This window comes from Pararge aegeria, chromosome 4 (genome assembly GCF_905163445.1).
Source record: "Pararge aegeria chromosome 4, ilParAegt1.1, whole genome shotgun sequence".
NCBI classification, from domain to species: domain Eukaryota; kingdom Metazoa; phylum Arthropoda; class Insecta; order Lepidoptera; family Nymphalidae; genus Pararge; species Pararge aegeria.
Window position 1 is genome coordinate 12,840,814 of NC_053183.1, and position 22,605 is coordinate 12,863,418.

At 35.0% G+C, this 22,605-nt stretch overlaps 2 protein-coding genes across 3 annotated transcripts; one reads left to right on the forward strand and one right to left on the reverse strand.

The window, feature by feature from the left end:
- Window positions 1–1,739: 1,739 nt before the first annotated feature.
- LOC120637822 lies at window positions 1,740–21,691 on the reverse strand. Of its 2 annotated transcripts, XM_039909847.1 has the most exons (17): window positions 21,459–21,691; window positions 12,674–12,805; window positions 12,200–12,396; window positions 11,359–11,500; window positions 11,143–11,236; window positions 10,872–11,051; window positions 10,515–10,679; window positions 10,081–10,246; window positions 9,848–9,991; window positions 8,963–9,175; window positions 8,458–8,692; window positions 7,775–7,912; window positions 7,325–7,444; window positions 6,588–6,780; window positions 5,428–5,676; window positions 3,212–3,400; window positions 1,740–2,199 (listed from the first exon to the last, which is right to left on the reverse strand). In XM_039909847.1, exons 2-17 carry the CDS (start codon window positions 12,802–12,804, stop codon window positions 2,029–2,031), a joined length of 2,727 nt encoding a protein of 908 aa, XP_039765781.1. In that variant the 5' UTR covers window position 12,805; window positions 21,459–21,691; the 3' UTR covers window positions 1,740–2,028. The 2 variants fall into 2 exon arrangements, with proteins under 2 accessions (XP_039765781.1, XP_039765782.1); XM_039909848.1 differs by lacking the exon at window positions 5,428–5,676.
- Window positions 14,466–15,735, forward strand: LOC120637823 (GTP:AMP phosphotransferase AK3, mitochondrial). The gene has a single exon (XM_039909849.1). It carries the CDS (start codon window positions 14,950–14,952, stop codon window positions 15,607–15,609), a length of 660 nt encoding a protein of 219 aa, XP_039765783.1. The 5' UTR covers window positions 14,466–14,949; the 3' UTR covers window positions 15,610–15,735.
- Window positions 21,692–22,605: the final 914 nt, after the last annotated feature.

Sequence of the window (22,605 nt, forward strand, 5' to 3'; positions counted from 1 at the left end):
ACGAAGATCGTTAAGGCTCGGTTGTTGTAGTGGAGTGCAAAGTGTTCCGAATCAAACACAGTGATCAAAGGGTTTACGCTTATTTAATTGGAAACGTTAATTTCCTAACATTATTTGAGTTTGGTTTATATACATTAAATATAAAAAGAGTTGCAGCTCCTAGTACCTACCTTGATATTACGGCCACACAATGACTTAGGCCTAAACCGATGCAATCTTTACGACCTTCCAAAGTATGAACAGCTTTGCATATTCTTTCAATATACGAGTAGTTGCCACACCAGTGGCATATAAGTTGGCTGACGTGATAAAGAGCCTTAAATCTTGTTGTAATAATCTGCATGTGCATGTAAAACAACCTTAGCCGAACAGTCTTCGTGAGATAGAGCTTATATACTTAAATGTAAAGTCTATTTTTCCTTACCTGCCTTATTATGTAAACAATCATTCTGTTTTAGTGTAAAGTTTATTTTAAATTGTTAAGAAAATAATAAAAACACACTTACACAACATGAATCTCTTTTTATTTTGTTTGTTTTTATTCATTTAATCACACTTGTACTTTTATATTTTAAACAGACTTAATAGTAATAAGTAATGAGAATATTGTTTACATTAGGTATAAGACAAGTTAGAAAAAATGGAGAGTAGTTGTTAGGTGTAGGTATAATAAATTATATTTATTCTAGGTTAAGGTATACGTATTAAAATGTTTTATTTATAGTTTTTTTTTAAATGTTTATCATATGAAATTCATAAAAATCCTACAATAGGTATAAATTGATACACACAGTTGTACTGATAATTTTGTACAAAAATATTAATTCGAATATTCATTTTATATTGCTTTTAAGTGTTTCTAATTTAGATACTACTTCTTCAATTGCACAAACATTGTATATTATATTACCTAAGCCACAGCTGCCATAATCACATACTATTATAAATTGTAGATTAGATTGATTCATCGAGATTAGAAATGACGAAATAAATGCATTAAACATGTATTGAGCGCAGAAAAAAATATGTATGACATAATATCAATACTTCGTATGAGTAATTAAAAAACTTTACTTAAATAATATTATAATAAATAAGTGGGTAGTTCTACCAATTTAAATTAAGTAATAAATTCACAATAATACACATTTTGAAGAGGTTGATGATAAAGAGAGTTGAGATATTGAAGTATATTTGAACATTAGATGCCACGTAAAAAGGGCGCCGATGGTCGACCTGAGATATTTTAATGGACAATTACATGTAACTGAGTGTCATTATTTATATTAATATTATGAAGATTTGGTTTGTTAAATGTTTACGCGTTAATATAAATATATCAACTAAAAAACTGCGTTAAATAGCTCGTTTGTTGAGGAAGGAAATGGGCCACGACTTACAGTTCTCGTAGGTAAAACTGCGGGGCACAGCTTGTGTGGTTATGTTGCAAGCAATTGTAAAAAAAAATTAGGGACATACTTTAAGCACAGTTGCAGTTTTTTTTAATACCTGCAGACAAATGTATATTTAATTTAATAATACTTTAACTAATTTAATAGACCTGCCAATGCTGGCAACAATGTCAATGTTAAATAATGAGCTTCAGCGGTCTTGTTACGTGACAGGACTTATACCAAAGCTATACGGCGTAATCATAAGCCTGTCTCATTTAAAATGATAAAAATAATTTACTTAGTAGAATAAAGTTTTCATTTATAACTAGAAAGAAAAATATATAGAATAAACGAGTTAGAAAGTTGCAATAATATTATAAGTAAAAAGGAATGTGTAGAGAAATGGCAAGAAACGATCATTTCAATGTCACAAGATGACATCGTACCTATTATATGGAGCATACAAACGACTATGGAGTTATTGGTCCGGAGACTCCGAGTGTATGCAGGTCGTGTCAACAAGACTGATCACGTTGGGTCACAACGCACGACTGATCTCTGATTGGCTAATTAGCCAAGTTTTAACGTTGCACTTCTATCTCTTTTTACTTATAACATAATTGATAAGAATCCTTTAATAATCATCAGGGACTTTCTCTATGCCGATGAGCTCGTCGAACAGTGTCTGATTATCAGGAATGACGTGCGGTTCGTGCAGCGTTTGTCGTGCGAATCTTAGCATTGCCCGTGCCAGTTGACCCACTGTCCACTTTCTGTCTGTTAGGACCCTTACTAATGTATCCAACTGTAAAAGAAGTGAGTGCATTAAATTATCATCATCATCCTTATCATAACCAATCACCATCATCATCATGTCAACCAACGGACGTCCACTGCTGGACATAGGTGTCCTACAAAAGTGTAAGAAGTTCCAAATACTACAGTCTTGTGTCGCTTGGCTCCAGCGGCTGCCTGCGACTCGATATCAACCGTCTACGTCTACGGTGTGAGGACGTTGGGGTCCAGCACCTTTGGACCCCAACGTCCATCGATTCCCCGAGCTATGCGGCCCGCCCATTGCCACTTTAGCTTCGCAACTATTTGAGCTACCTATGTCGTACTTATGTAATACTGATAACTAATTAATTCAAACAAATTACAGTCCTTTTTGGGAAGGAACGTGAACGGTCTTATGGAGATATAAACCTCGTAGTTACACTAAATATGTCATTATTAAATTTAGAAAGCTATAGTTTTGTGTAAAAAAAGTTTTAATCAGGAATCTAGGATTAGGACTGTGTCTATTATATCCCAAATCCATTACCGACCGATACAAAGCACAGGTCACCATAAGGAATAAGAAAGGTTGCGGCCGTAGTCCACCAATCTTGCTAAGTCCGGATTCGATTATATATTAGGAATTTATTATGAAGAACGCCCAAGTAGGTTTCCTCGCGATATTTTCCTTCACCGTTAAAGCAATCGATATTTAACTGCTAGAAACGCACATATCTCCGAGAAGTATTAGGGGCGTACAGTGGCGTGCACTTCATACATGCGCAAAAGCAAATAAAAATTTATATATAACTCTTATAGCAGGAGGATTTATGCCATTTTATGCAATTTTCCTGCCGTATGCATACCCTGTTAAGAAACCCAGTGCACGCCACTGGGGCGTGCCGGGGTCTAACTCGTTACTCTAGATTTCTTACCTACTAGGCTGTCACTTTTTTTTTTATTTTTTTGCCAACAAAATGCCTTTTAAATATGTATTTATTACAAAGACTCAGTTGTTATATAAATTGTCAAAATCTTACTTTAAATAACTTCTCGTTCCCGAAAGTGTAATATATGAGAGCTGGCACGCCAGCCACACTGGCTGCTAACCATTGCAGGAGAAGTTTTAGTTGCGGTTGTCCGTGCTGCCGCCTTCCGCATCCCCAGTTGCCAGTGGCAACCGGACGGCATGCACCTCCCGTTACTATCTTGTGAGCCAGTTGGTTTAACTGAAAGCAAAAACTATATTTTAACCACAAAATTAAAAAAAATACAGAAACCGTGTACAGGGCTAATATTGAAGTATCAAAAACCACTACTCGTTAGTAGTGTTTCTCGAACTGGCGGTTAATCACTTCATTAAATTTAGCAGTAAACAGTTATTATTTTACCTTCTAAACGTTTACCATTAAATTAGGAAACTAAGAAAAGTTTTTGAGCTTGTAACATTCCGCGGATGTGAAGTCAGAAGTGCGCGGGCATGTTCACTGTTTTAGGATGCACTGCATGCAATCATGGCAGAATGAGGGTTCTCTATGTTTATAATTCTGTGATATTAAAACAATTTAAATACACTACGATCCATTGAGAGTTAAATTTAAAGATTTTAAAATAATGACAGTGTATAGTCAGTACATATTTGAAAATTTTATGTATTTTCCCCTCATAGCTTTAGTTTACGTATATGGTTATCGCAATCATCTCACTACCGTGTAATTCTTATGTTATGTACGCATCAAAAGTGCCACTTATGGGCCTACTTGAATAAAGATATTTTTGACTTTGAGTTTGACTTTACACGGTAAAGAGGTCTTCGGCGCCGTAAAGTGAGATTGAGAAGAGAACACTGACCTTTAATATTAACATACTACTGGCTGTCCCTTTTAAATAAAAGCTTCTTGTCCCCATTTGAACCGGCATGTCACCTTTGTTATAATATGTTTGTCTTTTGTAGGTACAAGTAATATAGTGTTTTGTTTTCATTCTTATTCTCGTTCTAGATTAAAATAGCGACAGTCAATTGGAGGATAAAACAAAGCTTTAGCCTGTCCAGTGGTAATAAAAGAGGTTTGGTGTAATTGGGAAAAACAATAAGTTCGTATGAGATACATTATTCTATGTGCTTGGTTCACCAACAGTAACCGAGCCTAGTAGCATTAGTTTTAAGTTTACAAATATGGTTATCGCCATCATCTCACAGTCGTTTACACATTTTTCATGAAATGTAAGTACGTATCAAAAGTACCTACCATTTGTGAAACTATTTGAATAAAGGTAGTTTTGACTTTTACTTTGAATAACTTTGTACGGTTATTTCTCTAAAAATGTCTATTGATGTCAGGAAAAAAATGTGGAACAATATGTTTTTATTATTATTAATATGGTAATATCAGCTAAGAACCCTCTTTCCAACTAGCCTTTTAGGAATTTTAGCAAAATATGCAAAAGCCATTAAACAGGTAATTAATCGATATTTTCAACCGCCCGTTAGTTAAGAATTTTTTTAGCAGCACATCTTCGGAATGATCTTATACTTTTTAAAAAGGTATAAGTGTCAGATTATGTTACTTAGTAGGATTAGGAGGTGCTTTCGAGCATAAGAATACTAAAATAACTGTCTCATATAAGTAATATTTAGATTTAAAATCTATCAGAAACACCAAATATTTAACTTACAGATACGTAACTTAGGTACGTATTAGTCGATTATAATATCGTATCGACGTAAAGTAAAAGAGCGCCATCTAGTTACAATACTGAAACATCAAGCGGGAAATCTGGTGGGTCGGAAGCACAGAACCAATATGACCCGGGTAAGGAGGCGCTGCCTCGATGCCCGTACCCCCGACCGGCCTATTGGCCGCTTGGAGATGACCCACACGGGTCGGAAGCAGAGGGTACGGGCTTCGAGGCATCGTCTCCTTACCCGGGTTGGATTCCGCGAGGTTGCGCTAGGGCCCGCCTTAATAAGAAATCAGTAATGATATACTGTTTCTTAGTATTTTAACTAGATGGCGCACGTTCGATTCCATATGATCGCAATCGAATAAGTAAACGTAGGTCGAAAATCACACTCACAGAAGTGCGTGCGTGCGGTTTTTCATGCTACATAAAAACGTACTTTGCATTATCAAGCATACACAAATGATAAGTGCTTTCAAACTATGTTTCGTTAGCTTCGATCAACAATGTTAGTGGGTAATTTGGTTTAGACGCTTTTTAGATTGAAACTGAGACAGCAGATACCACATCTGACCTTCGGTGTTTTTATTTTAATCGTCACTGGTTCACATTCAACAGTTTCTTCTATAGTCTCGACTATCATGTTGACTACCCAATTCAGTTTTTTCTTTCTCACTGCTGGGTTGGATAATTGTGTAGAGTTGGTTTCAGTAGATGAATTGAATGATTTTTCGTTATCATTGGAATCTCTATCATCTATATCGCAACTGGCAGCCGTGTTTTCTAACACATCTTCTGGTATCGATTCTTTAACTTTACGTTTCTGTCAAAATACACCATTTTATGAATTTAGATAGCAAGAGGTAACCACCTACCTACTTAATATTTAAGTGGTTAAAGATTTTTGTTTTGCTTAAATAATAATTTTTGCAAGGTTTAATTTCTAACCTACCTTAGTCCTTACGCGTTTAGTCCATTCGTTCTACGCTCACATATTAAATTTTTAGGCTCGAAATACATACCAGCCTTAAAATAAGTACGACTAAAGCTCCAAACCAATTTTCAGAATATTTCACACTAACAGGTAAGTAGGTATACAAATATTAGTGTAGAAATGTCGTTAGTCCAAAAACACAGACGTGCCTATATAACAATAAAAAAAAAAAAACTATCCTAACAACAACAAAGCATCTAATTAAAGTTCTTAAAATATCGTACTAACATCACGGCAAGACTACTAAAGATATTTTATGATTTTTGCGGTAAATGATCTTGCAACTGAAAAAATTAGTTTTCATTTGATGTTTTTTTTTTCTTTACCCATTTACTTTTCTTTTTATTATAAAAACCTCGTATCTCATATTTTTTAGATGTATAATATTTTTTTGTCACGTAGTAGAGTAGATAAGATTGGTAGGTACTTATACGTAAATTTTATTGCGCAAGAAAGCAAGAAAGAATGTTTTAGTTGAGCGTCATAGCATAATTCGTCAAAAATTCAAAAAATTTCGATAATATAACTATATTTTTTATTTTTGTGTGACTATAGTTTTTGCAGTGTAGTGAATTCGTCTAATCTCTAATTTGATAAGCCCATGATCTGTTCAGTACCGAATGGTAACATAAACAAAGCGTCCTGCCGAGTTAGGTAACTGAAAAGGTAGATCTCAGGTTGTGCTTTTGTTATGCTTCATGCGTTTGAATTATGCGTAAGTATTTTCGTCATGTGCATACCAAATGCGCGGCGAGTCGGTGTCGATGTCTTGCGAGCTCGAGGGACAGCGAGCGAGCGGCGAGAGCGAGGCTACGTGGTGCCATTCTATCCCGCGAATCCCGCCCGTACAGCTCTGCCGCATCAGCACCAGCGTTGCAAGTGCCGCTCGCCATTGACTCACTTAGCGTTCTCTTTAACAGTGAGCCAGCAAATCTGTAAATGGTCTTAATTTGTTGGAAAATTTTAAGCAACAATAGAATTAATTTGCTGACAGAGATTCATCTCCACAAAGACGTTACGCAAATTTCCTGGCGATGTCTTATTAGTGCATTAGTACGACGCAACGCTTTAATGTGACATGCCATTATGCCATATGGACAACGTAAAGTAACGCCCCATCTTCAGTGTGAGTTTGTCAAATATATATAAATAAATATTTAACAACATCTAGGCTTGTGTGATGTTGTAACTTTGGGAAGTTAGCGTAGCTTGTGTTATGGGTATTAAGATAACTGATGAATATTTAGGAATATTTACATAAATACTAATAATAAATAGATAAACACACGACACTGAAAACATTAATGCTCATCACACAAACCTCTTCCAGTTGTGGAAATCGAACCCACGGCTTTACACTCAGAAGGCAGGGTCACTGCCAACTTGTTCAAATTAAAATTATTGAAAGCAAGTTAAACATGGGCCCTTTTGTTTTACTATTTCTAATAGTTTATCTAAATACCTATAGATCACATACCTTATCACAGCTAAATCTCGAGAATCCAGTTCCCTGTTTTTGTTTTCTGTGTTTTCTTTATCAACGATTGGATCGTTTAGCCACTGATTGAATTGCTCGTAAACTTCTTCTAATTCTGAACTGAAATTAAAATAAAACCATTCATAAAACTTGCCAATAACGCAGTTCCTATATTCTGTTAAATTTCAGTAATGGCCCTTACAAATAACTACTGACCGCTTCAGCTTTATTGGTATTTTTTTTAATTCCCCTACAAATTTGCTCTTGACGTGATGATGCAGAGAAAAAAATAATAACGAGATATGGAGCTAAATGTACCGGAACGCTAAATCGTATAAGTAAACGCAATCGCCAATAAGTGATTGTAACGTCACCAGCCGGACCAGAGAAAATTCAGAAATTTAAAGTTGTAATCAAAAGTAAATTTCAAGGTAAAAATTCTATACTCACGTGTATTCTGTACTGAAGCTGTATTTGGAACTATTCCCGGTTTCTTTCCTGGAAAGAAGACGTCTCGGGGGCTGGTTTCCATTTTCTAAATTATCTTTCTCCGTCAATACAAAACCTACGGATCCGCCACGTTTAACCCTGTAAAAAGATCATGCTGTTATAGTATAGGGACACCCGCGTGGTTCACTCGCACAATTTTTGTGAAAACAACGAGCAAGAATAAAAACGCTTTTTCTGTTTCTCTGCTCACTTTCACTCTTAAGATTGAAAAATCGCTGGCGTTGTGCGAATGTGGGACGCATTTTTCTACCGCCATCGCGTAGTTTTCTATAATTATCGAATACCGATAGAAATCTTTATAAATTTACAATACAAGGGCAATTTAAGTTTTAATAGTCGCCTATTTGGCATGAGATTATTTTGCACTGAGGTACAAAAAAGCATTATAAAGACGATTATTACGTTTACGAATAATCGTCTAATAAATAAGTGTTTGTCTAGCTATAATAGCTAAGTAGGTATATAAAATGCTTATTAACTATTTATTATTGCCTGTGACTGTCCACTACCTATTATTATTCAAGGTAAGTCCTTGAACAATAAGTAATTGGTATTGCATAAGTAGTAGGTAGTGCAAAGCGGAAATATTAAATTTTAACCTGGGCGTAGAAGAAAATGCTCACCTAATATCATTGTCATTAACTTCAGCACCAGATATGCTGATTCCGACAGCATAACTTGAACTGTCCGTGGACCAGTCCCCGGTTGTGCTTGTTGTGCAAGAATTCTCTGCCTCCCTCCGCAAAGCCTCCCTAAGGCGATCGGCGAAACTTATCCTCCTTTCTTCCGTGGATAAATCTTTGGAATATTGGAATGAATTTGGACGTGCGCTCTCTCCTCTACCTTCGTCTTCGCTACCTATATATTTCAGAATAGTTAGGTACTAATATTTCGATGCTGGACTGTGAAAATCACAGATCACTTTCACTTGTTAAAACTCTGGGTTCGACTAATGATTGCATTGTTTAGAAGCTTTATGTCTGTATTCAGACAAATTGGAGTGTCATTAAGCATAGGTGGAAATAGTCACAAGGCAGTTCTAGGTCAAAACATTGTGTGGTTTTGATTAACAACATACAAGCGCTTGGTTTTGATTAAAGATGGGGTATCCCTGTTTTGAAAACTCACCGTAATCAAAGCTATCATTGGCACTATGAAATTCATCATCGCTGGAGTTGCAACTGGAATAGAGGCTATCTTCTTGGGTGTCCGAGAGACCTGAACCTCGTGTCACGGGCAGGCATTCTCCAGAAGAGCCAAGGACTATGAATCTGCCCCGCCGGTTGTTCAACGTGCCAGCATCGGGCGAAAGCCAGCATTTACGCTTTTGTAATTCCACACCTGTAAGTTGCACGTTAGCTTTGAAACGAAAGTTTACCCCATGAAAATTGCAATCTTATCATTGGCGCATCTGCTGCTTTTTGAACATGAACACCTTGCCGGTAAGTACTTCATAGATGGGTTTGTCACGCATAACTAGGTACAGCAAATCAGCAACACAATAACGCATACCTAATCAATGGCGAGCTCCGGGCTTTTGATTTTAAACCAGACTTTTAGGCAGACAGAGGATATATAATTAAGACATTACTACATTGAGTAAGTAACAGTAAGCCGTAGTTTATCTTTACAGTTATGCCACGTCTCTGTTATTGATTTTTAATGAGCTACACATATTCATTGTGACGGATGGCATCTATTACTTCTAGTTATGCATTCTAAAGGTCGAACTGCTACTGGGTTTTGCATTTCAATATAATAATACGCAATATGTGGCATATCTAAAGATGTTTACGTTAGAACTTACCTATTTGAAATGACTGATACAATTTTAGTTCAGTTTCTACATCGGTTTATATATTACGTCGAATTTCAGGAGGAAGGACGAGCTCCACTTGGCAATTAACGATTAACGTTGCATGGGTAAGCTGAGGATGGTACGGCGACAAAGACGTAGGAGTATGAGGGCACTATTTTCTTCCACTGCATGAATTCGTGTCAATTTGAACTTACTTGGATCATTGAGATTGAGGGCAGTTGCGCTGTAATTTTGCGGTGAAGGACTTCTGCTGGCGATACTGTTTAATGTACTACATGAGGAAGCTTGTTTTATCATTACTGTGGTTTCAACTTCGGGCGTTTGGCTAAACGATTCCCCTGAAAATTACAAAATGAAAATATAATATATGTGGGTTCTCAATCCATTTATTTAACATTTAAAAGCTTGTAAGGATACACGTAAATACCTATAGGGGACAGCCGTCTTTCAAGTTTCTGAATTTCGCGGCTTTTCATTGGAGTTTGTTGGTATGCTAACAGGCATTTGTTTAGTTCTCGAAGAATGTTATCCTCTTCCCATTGGCCTAGTGGTAGTGCACTGTAATCTTCTGCATCCATTAGACACACCGTTACCTGCCAAATTTAAACAATGTAATAATTGTATTAATAATTTAACCATACTATATAAGTGAATGTTTAATTTCTCGTTACTTTACACCTGAAATTAGCCAATTACGAGAAACACTGATGACAACGTGACGATAGAAATACATTACTAACACCGGTGTCCGGGCAAACCGAATACTGAGATTTTATTTAACTGAACACGTGTGACGTCTTTCGGGGAGAGGTAGCGTTTTACCTGTTCCACTAGTGCCTGAGAGATTTTAGAGGTACTTACAGTTTTTGGTTCATCCAGCAATTCTATATTGTTTTTCTGCCTTTTGTCACTAATTCTGCTAAACATTCTAACACCTTCTACTTTTAAAACTTCGTTGTCTTCGAGCGCCTCTACGGAAAGCATGGCAGGTAGAAGTTCAGGCATCATAAACATTGTTAAGGATTCCTGAAAAATGATTTTGCGATACATTTGCTACAGCTTTAGTTGCTACTTATACCTACTTTTCATTTATTTTTCGTGTTATTTTCTTTTTTGATCTAAATTTCCAATAGCATCGTGGAATTCACATAGTAGCTCTGTATTATATTTTATTACAAATTCTAATTTTATATTTAAAAAAAAAAATCATATTCTAACCTGCGACTCCCCATCAAGTAATACCTCCCCACCGATTCTGCTAGAAGCAAAACAGACTCTTAGTGCATCATCGGTCTCGCATCGCTCCGGCCTACCCTCGTGCCTTACCAACAATTTACAAAGAGGTAGTGAGCATTCCAACCAGTCTTCTATTGTCAACCACTGCTTAGATGTCATTACCTGAAATGATTATAAGTATGCAAATAGTAGTAAACAAATGTGTATTCGGGCAGAAACAGATGGGAAAAGAAATTTAAGTCCAAAGTTATACCTGTCTACTTAATTTAATACATCCTTCGTTACTATTCTTATCCAACCATTCGAAGTAATGAAGGAGACTTTTTAATTTATTTCTTTGGGATTTTCTGTAACAAAATAAAGAATAATAGATAATTTAATGGCCAGGTAGCTATACTTATGGATGGATAATCCATTATGACTTACGAGAGTAACTGTATTAAGTTTATGAAAGAAAATTTTGACGCACCTATGTAAATTCTTAAAAAAATGCGTAAAATTGAAGTCTTGCAATGTCGGATGTGTTTTGAGCGTCCGTTTCGGGAAAGTTGAAAAGAATGCGTGGGCAACAAGTGACGAAAGGAAATTATAGTCGAGTTCAGTCACGTCACCTGAAAAATGAAAATTAATTAATTACACATTAATAATTTTCATAAAGATCTTGTCAATGAAAAGCTTAAGTTTAATACCTGTCTTAAACGGTAAGGTTCATTTAAATTAGCCGCCATAATGCTGGAGACAACGCAGTGGCACCATCGAGTCGTTGCATGGCATTTTCAAATTACAATTAACTGTACATAACGGATTTTGTAGTGATTTTGATTTTGAAGTGGACATAAGGCCGGAATAGACGATAATTAGGGCTCCGTTATTTTATTTTCGGGCTGTACGAATTCGGGACTCGTTTATACGGTTAAAATCTTGGTTACGCTTTTATTACCTACGAGTACATTGTTCCCCTTATTTTAGTTGAAAACGCCACGTCTACTTGTCGCGGGCATATTATTATTTTATGAAAATAAATCTAAATTTGCTATACTCCGCGAAAAGCAGGAGAATCTGTTTGGTTTGGCGAGTATAAGGATAGAAGAAATTATAAATTACACCATACAGATTCTCCTGCTTTTCGCGGAGTATAGCAAATTAAGCTTAATTTTCATAATATATCATGGATTTTCGCAAAGCAACGCCTGCTTTTATTAAATATTATTATATTTATTACAAAAGGAAACTTCTGCTAAGCCGCCCACTAACATTTAGTGATTAAAAGCTAATATTTTCACATGCCTACTATAAATAGAATTTCTTACTTTGTTGCTGTAAACTAAACATAAGTCCTTTGGGTGGGCGCCATCTTTTTAAATGTAGTGCTCTATTCACCATGATTCGGATTGTATTGTCCAAGAAAGTTCTGCGTTCCTCATCAGTTAATTCTTCCTCTAAAAATTTTTCGAACCCTTTCATCAGATCCGGATCCCTGACATCGTCATCTGGATCTATCCCTATACTAAAACGAGAATAAACAATAATTTCAAACAGAAAATGTCATTGTTACGGCAAGAGATACTTAGTTTTAGTTTTATAGGTTTTAGAAACTGTAGGAGATGTGATTTCTTATAAAACTACTTGATTGATTTGTCTTTTTTAGTCTCAGGTCCGAGCATCACAGGAAGCCTATTTAAAAATAACTTAATGTATGACAGGATTTTCTTGTCTCGTTTGGCTAGCGAAAAAAGAAGCGTCGGTAAACTATTATGATAGCTTAAATTTTGAAAGATACAAACTTGCACATATCGTGAATTTTCAACATGCTGGCTGTTAATTTTGCAGATGAAGAAGCTACAAGGAGATGTTTTAAATGACGTTGCACGGAGGTCCACCAGGGAAGGTCGCAGGGTAACATTACAAGCGCCATTCTGGAAATAACAAACAAATCTGTAAAAGTTGAAAACTAACTAACTTAACTTTGCCATCATCCTACAACAGAGATGTTACAAATGTTTAACAACCGGTTAAGGCGTGTCATGCCACGCGCAACATAGAGTTCCGTATAGTTAGTTGCCCTTCACAATACAATGTGGACTTAGTTTGATACTCTGAACAAAGGAACTACAACCAATGTCTAATGTTTTTTGAACCACAGTATTCAGAACGTGAACATTGTTTATAATGATTGTTTAGGTGTGAATTGTGATTATTACCAAAAATAATAGATGATTAATAAATTATTATTATTTATTTTTTATTAACTACGATTATTAATCACTCTACCGGTGATCCTAGAGCGGGCAGTTACTTTGGCCACCGAATTAGTTTGGCCATCCAAAGGGGCAATGCTGCCAGCATCTTAGGAACTGTGCCTCGCTGCGGTGGTTTCGAGGACGTTTTAGATTTTATTTAGTTTTAAATAGTTTATTTTAGGTTATATTTATATTTTAAAGAAACAATATTATTTAAAGAAGTCACTAGACAAGGAAAAGAAATTATTACCTAATAATGTTATTATTATATTTTTTCACCCTTTTCGTTACATGGTTTCGAAACTTAACTCTAAATAATTTTCAATAAAAAGACGATTCCAAGTACATTTAATTATTTGGTTTAGCGCAAAATAAAACAATAAATTGTTAGGTACTTATCATTTTTATTTTCATTCATTTTATCTTATAGAAGCAATACAAATACACATTCTGTGCGAATTCCAACTATCTATTAGAGTTCATGAGACATAGTGGAAGGGTCCGTACCGTCTGTTAGAATCCTTTGGCCTCGGGTACCTTTTTTATTTTTTTATTCCACTGCAAGTTAGCCCTTGACTAAGTACACCTCTCACCTTGTGATAAGTGATGATGCCGTCTAAGACGATAACACGCTAATCTTTATGGGTTACAACAGTTAGGTAAATTCAATAAACAACCCTTGGATTCTACGCAATATCGTACCGGTCTTTCTTTTTTTGACGTTACGAAACTCTTTTCATTACGTAGTTTTTTCTCTCTTTCGATCTCATTTATCTCTTTGTAGGCATCCCTAAAAATATGCTTACGCATTTTAATCATACAAAATTACAGCTTTTGAAGTACGAAAAGTTATTGAGCTAAGCTAGACTAAGACATACATATGCACAAACAGACAGGCATGTCAATTCTATCAGGGGCTCTACGGATCCCTAAAAAAGATCTTACTCATCACCATTCGCAGTCTTAATGCCACACCGCAAGACACTAGTCTCCTAACTTAAAGGACAAAGTAATTAAGATACTCTGTGAGGAACTGGGGTGGATAAATTTCACTAGGAATTAGGGAAATTTCATTAATCCTAACAGCATACCAGTCTATTTTTGGCTTGATCTTGGAATCGAACCCAATGACTCGTGATCGAACATGTTAAAAACTGGACCACAACGAGGTAGAGGGGGCTACATTAGGGACAGTTTATTAGTAATGCTTTGCGCATTACGTTTTACAAAAAACATTCTATAGGTACTCTACTAAGCAGCAAAGAGGGACAGATATAGAATGAGACTGCCAGTTATAAATTTAACTGTGAACGCTTCCAGAGACGTTTGACATTATGTTTGGCGCATGTCCCCAAGGCTCAAATTGTCTATGGGCTCAATGTTATTGCTGAATGTTGTCGAATGGCGAATCATTTGTGTAGTGGAATTTGACAGTATGTTTTGTTGATCGTCTTCGAAATGTTTATTTTTGCTTTTTATATTTTTTATTAATTAGAAGTGTTGAATTTTATGTGAAATTTTATAAAATATGTGATATATGTTAGTAAGGAAAGGTTTTGTAACTTGTAAGTATAAACTGTGTAAAGTTCTACGCTTGCCGCTTCGATTTACTAAATTCTTATCAGAAACATGGAAATGATCAGTATTGTTTTATTATTGCTATCAAAATGACGTAATCTCGATCGGTGAGATTATTAACGATAATATAGTTTATAAGTCCGAACGGACGCAAGCAAGGCCAGGCCGCCTCAGATAGTAGTGGCAATATCATCGTATCAAAGTACGCAAATCAAAGGTCGCTCTGAGGATATCAAGCGAAAATGACTGTTAAAGGCAAACTCCTAAAAGCCTTAATATTGGGTGCTCCGGCATCTGGAAAAGGTACGATTTCGTCTAGAATAGTCAAGAAATACAATGTGGAACATGTTTCTAGTGGTGATAAGCTTAGGGACCATATAGAAAAACAGACTGCGCTAGGAAAGGAAGTGAAATCGTACCTTAATGAGGGAAAACTTGTTCCTGATGGTGTGATGATAAAGTTTATGATAGCAGAGTTGAAGAAAGTAGATAATAGACCTTGGCTTTTAGATGGTTTCCCTAGGACTGTGGCCCAGGCCAATGCTCTGTGGAAAGAACAGCCTGTGGATGTGGTGTTAAACTTAGTAGTACCGTTTGATGTAATTATTGATAGAGTGAAAAGTAGGTGGGTCCATTTGCCCTCTGGAAGAGTGTACAACATTGGTTTTAATACCCCTAAATCAGAGGGCAAAGATGATGTAACTGGAGAGGATTTGATTCAGCGTCCGGATGATAAACCTGAAGCCGTACAAAAGAGACTGGAAATATATGAGCAGATTACTCGGCCCGTTATTAATTTTTATAGAGAGAAAGGTATACTTAAAGAGTTTGAAGGGAGAACCTCTGATGAAATATGGCCCAAAGCAACAGCTTACTTAGATCCTATTTTCCTGAAAGTGTAAGGAGTTTTAAATGTTGATAAAGGGTTCTGTTAAAGCAGGGAAGTATTTATGCAGTGGGAAGTTATTTCTCAAGAAATAAAAACTAACAAGTTATTTTATTGTTTCAGAAAAAATTGTATGTTTATATAGCTCTAGTATAAAATATGAAACAGTTGTTAAGAGAGAAAACAGTAAACTTAGTCTTCCAGTAGTTAAAAATGTACTTAACCTTGCATTACAAATTTGCTTTTTTATTCTGTTGTTGTCTGTAGAATGTTATTTGTATGATGATAATAATTCATCATATCTTAATGAATTATTAAATATGCTCTTTTTATAAAAGTTAACCTAATTTTATACCAAAATGTAATGTAGAGAGCATTGATAATATTTATTGATTATGTACTTTGTCTATATTACCATACCATCAAATAAACTGGTCCTATTGACAATTCAGATTATAATATTTACACAAAAGCCAAAAAATTTAAGGTATAATTGATAGTATTTACTAATAAATATTTCTTTCTGTTGAAGCCAGCTGAGTGAGTGCCATAAAAACTTGTAAAAATATTTCAAAGATTTTTATTTGTGACTTAAATATTTTTTAGGTATTAAAATTTGACCGAAGAATTGGCCTACATCCTATTTATTCTAGTCATAATACATATTGTTTATATATGAATTGATATTTTTGTTTAAAATATATACTTTTGAAGGATTTTATCATACCTACAAATATACCTAAAGTAATAATTGGTTTGCGCTCAAATGGATTTAATAAATCAATATCTTTTACTGGGAAATAATATCTTTTAATGTATGATGGTAATTATGTGCCTTATTTTTAATATAATTAAGAAAAGAGTTCATTAACCATTTAAGGTTATATAATTGTTATGGTAATTAGCTATTCATAGCTAACAGTAGTTAGTAGTTGTTAACAGTTTTGGGTATTGTTAGAGACTTAGAGTCGTAGATTATGTGTAACCTTTAGTTCTGTGTACCTACGGTAGTTACCAAATTTTAATACAATAAGGGTTTTGGATTTGTTAAAACATTTGTTTCATATTCGTTAAAAATATTAGATGTAGGTAATTGAAAATAATACTTTAGGTTTCACAATCAGTTTTAGAGTCATATTAAGTAAGTTTTATTGTCTCAAAATAATTTTAGTCAACATCCACACTAATTTCACATTATCCCATTTTAAGTATGATGGATGAAATCCATAATAATTATTCGCAGCATGAATCAGCACAAATAAATAGTGGTAAATGTTATGAAAATAAAATTTTTATACCTGTTTAAATCTTTGTTATTAGATAAGTTTATAAATATATAAAGAACCAATTGTTTACACAAGAAAATGTCATTTGTTAGGTATACTATTTTGTTTTGCTTGTTGAATTGTTTTTATTAATAAAGTTTATAAATATAATATATTATTTTGTTATTATTTCCTTTGAATACAATAGCAGTGTGTTATGTACACATACACATGTTATTCAAACTGCCTTTACATTTTTTAGTTAATTTTTATGGTCTAGATACAATTGGAGAGTGAATTTGGCTGGCTTTATCCTCAGAACTAAGATAATACAGAATCCTAATTCAGCCATTATTCCATGCAGTTCTTTGTGTCCAAAACAGTGAAAACGCCCCGCGCACGTCTTACACCCGTGGAATTTTGCCATCTCAGAAAATATTCCCATTTTATGGTAAACGTTTAGAACATTAGAGGTAAAATAATTATTGTCAACTGCTAAATGGAATTAAGTGACTAACCGCCTGTTGGAGAAACACTACTGAGGTGGATTGGTTTTGTAATGTATGTTCTTAATTCTGTGGCTTTATCACATAGTATACTAAACAAAAACTTATCTTCTTCTCTTTTTTTGACGGCCGATTGGCGCAGTGGGGTCTGGGGTTCCTTTCAGAATGAGAAGGGTTTAGGTTCACTACGTTTTCCTTCACCATTAAAGCAAGTTATATTTAATTGCTTCAAACGCACATAATTTGAAAAAGTTAGAGGTGCGTGCCAGAATGTGAACCCGATAGTGAAGCCGAAGTCCTAACCACCGGGCTAAAACCACTCTTGTTTTTAATTAACGTGAACGCCCAATTGTTCCATTCATACGATAAATAGTTCTAGCTTAAATAATGTAGGTCAAATTCTTAGATGATTATTACACGCATGTTGCGACATCTGACGTAGGTAGGTATGACGAAAAACACGACAGTGGACAGATGTTTTTGGAACGACTACTGTGGTAAAATTATCGAGATTATCGACTTCTGCTCAAGAGTCTAGGCGTCAATTAACTGTTATTAGTTGATCAATGGCAATGAAGGCAGAATTTGACGGAATTTATAATATTCTGCTTATTAACATTATTGTTGAGTTATTGTATGTTAGATTATTGAATAAAAAGATTATGAACTAGTTATAACAGCAATTACGCTGGTCTCTTAACGTTGACTGAAGTGGATGAAATAGATGAGTTACCTACGATGGATCACTATGCTTAGGTTAAGGTTTACCTACGTATGGATACGTACACTTCGTATCACGTTATTGGATACGTACTTTTCGTATCCCTTTTCGTTTAACGTACATAAAGTTCTTGACCTTTTATCTAAAAGAAATCGCATTCAAGTTAAACAAGCATTTTCTATAAACATTCCATATTTCAAGTCGATAGCCATTCATTTAATATGTTACTACACTGTCGATAACATTAAAACACCTTTAATAGTTTAAGATTAGGTATGTCAGACGGACTAACTTCGTAATTTCATCGACAAGCTTAATTTAAGACATTTTGCTAGCGGTTCTCTAAAAATGCTGTGACTGGAATTCACAGTATAAAAACCCGGCTCCAATGCGTGTTGGCGGGATCTAACAATCATTAGACAATGCATAGATGCAGAAATCTTACTTACTTGGAGAGAAAAAAAAAATTATGGTAGATAAAATGAGTTAAAATTCGGTGTCTTTCACAGCACTAAAAAAAATGTTCTATATTCATTTTCAAGTTCGCCCCGTGCCTCGTCGTGCAGCCTTTTACCACGTTCGCCTATATGAACAGGCCGATCCCGGAGAGAGGCAAGAATGGTATCTACGTTAAAATGTTTTAATGTTAGCTCATTCCGAATCAGAAACTTAACGGCTTACATTACCCAGATGCCAGAAGTGCTAGAGATTTCGCTATTCACTGATGAGGAGTCGATACGAATACCTACGTAGGTATGTACATACTACACCAATTATAATAAAAGTACTAGCGGTTTCCCGCGACTTTGTCCTTGTACAACTTTCTATAAGTTTCCCATTCAAGTTTCTTCCGGTATCCCACATAATATAACCCGACACACCGTGTCATCGCCTCCTGCTTTAGAATCTCAAGAATAAGGCAAGAATAAGGGCAAAAATATAATGCAAAAAAAAAGATTTTTAAATCGAAGCGCGAATCTAATTCGTTGGGGGGTGGAATTTTTATAAATCCTGATTTTTTTTATTGTCTACCTCATGACAATTTTCATTGATATTACACTGACTTGACGCGGTGGATAAAGGTATACTTACCTATTGTTTGGAGCAGTAATTAAAGTTTGTACGGGACACATCAGAAATCATACGCAGACGATGTCATGGGAAACATATGATTATGTATGTAAGTAAATATGGAACTGCATATTTTTACATTGTTTTCTAAATACTTTTTTGGTGATTTTGTCTTTAACTTAAGCTATTTACCTCATAAGCCGTAAAACCTTCGCTTTAGATTTAAAAAAACACTTGTTTAAATGGCGCTGGTGCTGCGATGCATACTGATAACTGAGTTCCAAGTGTGCGATCTTCTACTAATTCGATCTTGTAAAAGTTTGAATGGAAATATGTATGGAAATAAAAGGTGACATTTCTTTCTTCATTTGATTCTTCTAGTGACATACTGATTCACAAACTTTAACTAAGTAGACGTCGTTCTTAAGATTCCATACAATCAAATGGGTAAAAAAATATCAAACTAGGGAATGTAATTTCTTTACTTCACTAGACGTTATCCCGTTCATAAACTTTTCGCTGGCGGCACGTTGGCGGCGGCTAAAGCCTCCCACAGCAGAAGCAATTCAGATCCCGGGACCATACATTTATAAGACCGTAACTCTAATCACTGTGCCATGTCGGAAAACTCTACGAAATTGGAGAAATTCTTAATAATTGTATCAAATCGTGTCTGGTGGGAGGTTTCGGTCGCAGCCTGTTAGCACTTTACCGGTAAAAGTCTTTTGTACCTACTTATCACCAAACAGTTTATAAATTTGAAGCGAAATCAGTTTTTGTTATTCTGGTTTCATAACACGTAAAAATAAGCAAAATGTTTTTAAATTTCAACATGTTTCAAACAGTTACTCACCGCTTATAAATGAAACTACGGGATATTAAACTAACTTTATTACCATCAAGGTTAAAACGCGATTGGAACTGATTAGAAATTATACAGACATGCAATATTGATTCACACAATGTGTGCGTAATGTAATGTTATGACAGGCCGTAGCTAGATACCTACCAAATGTGAGCGCGATCACATAGGAAGGTATGCACGTAGGTAAACCGTATATTATACGAGTAAGCACTTCAGCATTACATATAATTTAATGGGATAATAAATATATGTAACTGAGAACTGACAGTTTGAAATCAAACTAGATTCAGACGAACTATTTACTTTTCATTTCCATTTTGATACTTTCCATAAAATATAAAAAAATCAATATAAGTATAAAGATAATTAAATATTATTGAATATACCTAAAGATTTTTTAATCTTATTGATTGCACTACCTACCTCTTTTCTATGATTTTTCCTTTTACGCCTTTGGTTGCCTGAAGAAATCGCTGTGTAGCGATAAGGCCACCAAATTGTAGGTACTCTCTTGCTCTATGTTTATATCTCTGTAACTACTTTTTTCTTTGGTGTACAATAAAAGTATTCATTCATTCATTCAATATACTAATAATAATTACCTATTTATCTTCTTTTCTTAATCCAAAAATTTTAAGTTTAGTCGGCCGTAGGTACGTTATATACGAGCTTATGTTTAAATGCATTGCACTTAATAATTAAAATCAGTTAATTAAACCAAAATATTATTTCTTATGTAGAAAGAGCCTAGTTCTAGTTTTTTGAATAGGACACACAATGAATTCTCAAATCGTGTTATCGTTCAAGTTAACAATAATAAGCTTTCCATATTGGGAACACATTTTGTTGCTATCAGTTATCAGGTATAGATATACTATAAATACAGTTTTGTTTTACCCTATAAACATCAATGACATGTGGAAATCGGTACTCTTCGGCGAACATTGAAAGTGACTCTTTCAATATTAGTAACAAAATTTATAGATATAGAAGTAAGTAACTAGTATTTAATGTTTCTTGCTGTGTTCCACACCGCGCAACTAACATCATTAGTAAGTGGTCTAGATCTTGGTTTGATTCCCGGCTGATCCCATTTGGAAATAATAAAGGACCTATTTTACAGGCACTTTTGAAAAATCAAGTCAATCTGCAGATAAGTACTACTACTATAAATATATTACAGTATAATCCTTAACTATTAACATTTCCTTCAGAACGTAATTTAACCATTGATTTAAGATGTTACTATCTGAGTTTAAAACTAAAAACCTAAACGAAATATTGTTAAACAATAATAAAAAATAAATATTATAAAAAAAGGACGTTCATGTTATCTTTGAATGATTCGGTTATTATAACCGCAAGTGGAATAACGAAAAAAAAAAATATAAGCACATACGGTATGAATTGAAACACAGCTCTAAGTACGTTACTTACTTTTCAGCGGCGTTTGCGTTGTAAAATTAAATAAAGTCACTGTAATCACTGTAACATCGGGAATCACTGTCGCTTTGCGACTATCGATATTTTTTTCGCACTTTTCTCATCGTCCGCACATGAGTCGATCTATTTTTCTTTTCATATATTGTAATCTTATTGCTTTTCTATAGACAGAAATAGTGTGAGTAGTGAAAACGAGTGCCGGTTGCGGGCGACGCGAGCGCGCGAACCCCAGCTATTTTTAGCAGCTTTCGTGCATTGGTGCTGAAATTAGATTGTAAATAAAAATGTTGGGTTAACAGGAGTCGTAGTCCCCATTGGACAAACTCGATGGGCCATATTTAATCACATTAATTATTGGAAAATGAGAACCCTATTAGGGTTATGATAATTAAATTATGTCTACTTCCAAAGTGCCTACCTAGGTAAATAGGAGAGCTATGGTTATTTTATGAATAAATACATATATTTTTCAAGGTTAAATTATGCTAACAAAAAACATATCTCTATTGTTTTTATTATTTGTTATTGATTCTAGGGATTTCTATTTTCTAGATGACGTAGGTGTTAGTGGTGATTATTTAAGGTTTTATAAAAATTAAACCTCTAATTTAAAGTCGAGTGGGATTTTGTCGTTACTCAGCCTCTTAATTTAGATGCACTTCAAGGAATGTAGATCAAGGAATTAAATATATAAACCAACTTATTATGTGATCATATAACGCCACAAGACATGAAATACATTTTCACTGTACCACTGATTTGAAGCTGTGAAAAGTTTGCAGGTTATATTATCGGCGTACATAGAGAAAAAAAAAGCGCGACGAGTTCTTTACTTGAAGGTACGGATCGTACTGACGCTGACTTTCACTGGGGGGTGACTACCCTGGCTGGTTGTCGCACCCTCCACCCGCGGGAGTGACGTCATCGGCGTCGCGTCACGACCTACGACGCTGTACGCCCAAAGCTCGATACTCCCCATCCCTGCGACCTCATGAAATGTCGTGGAAACCGACACGTTACGTAAAATAAAAGTTTTTAGAGCAAATACGTCAGCACATATATTTTTAGCTCGGGCTATAAACCTCCTAAAGGCCTTTTAACATTGATAAAATTACGCTAGGTAGTCTCTGTTGCTAAGTCA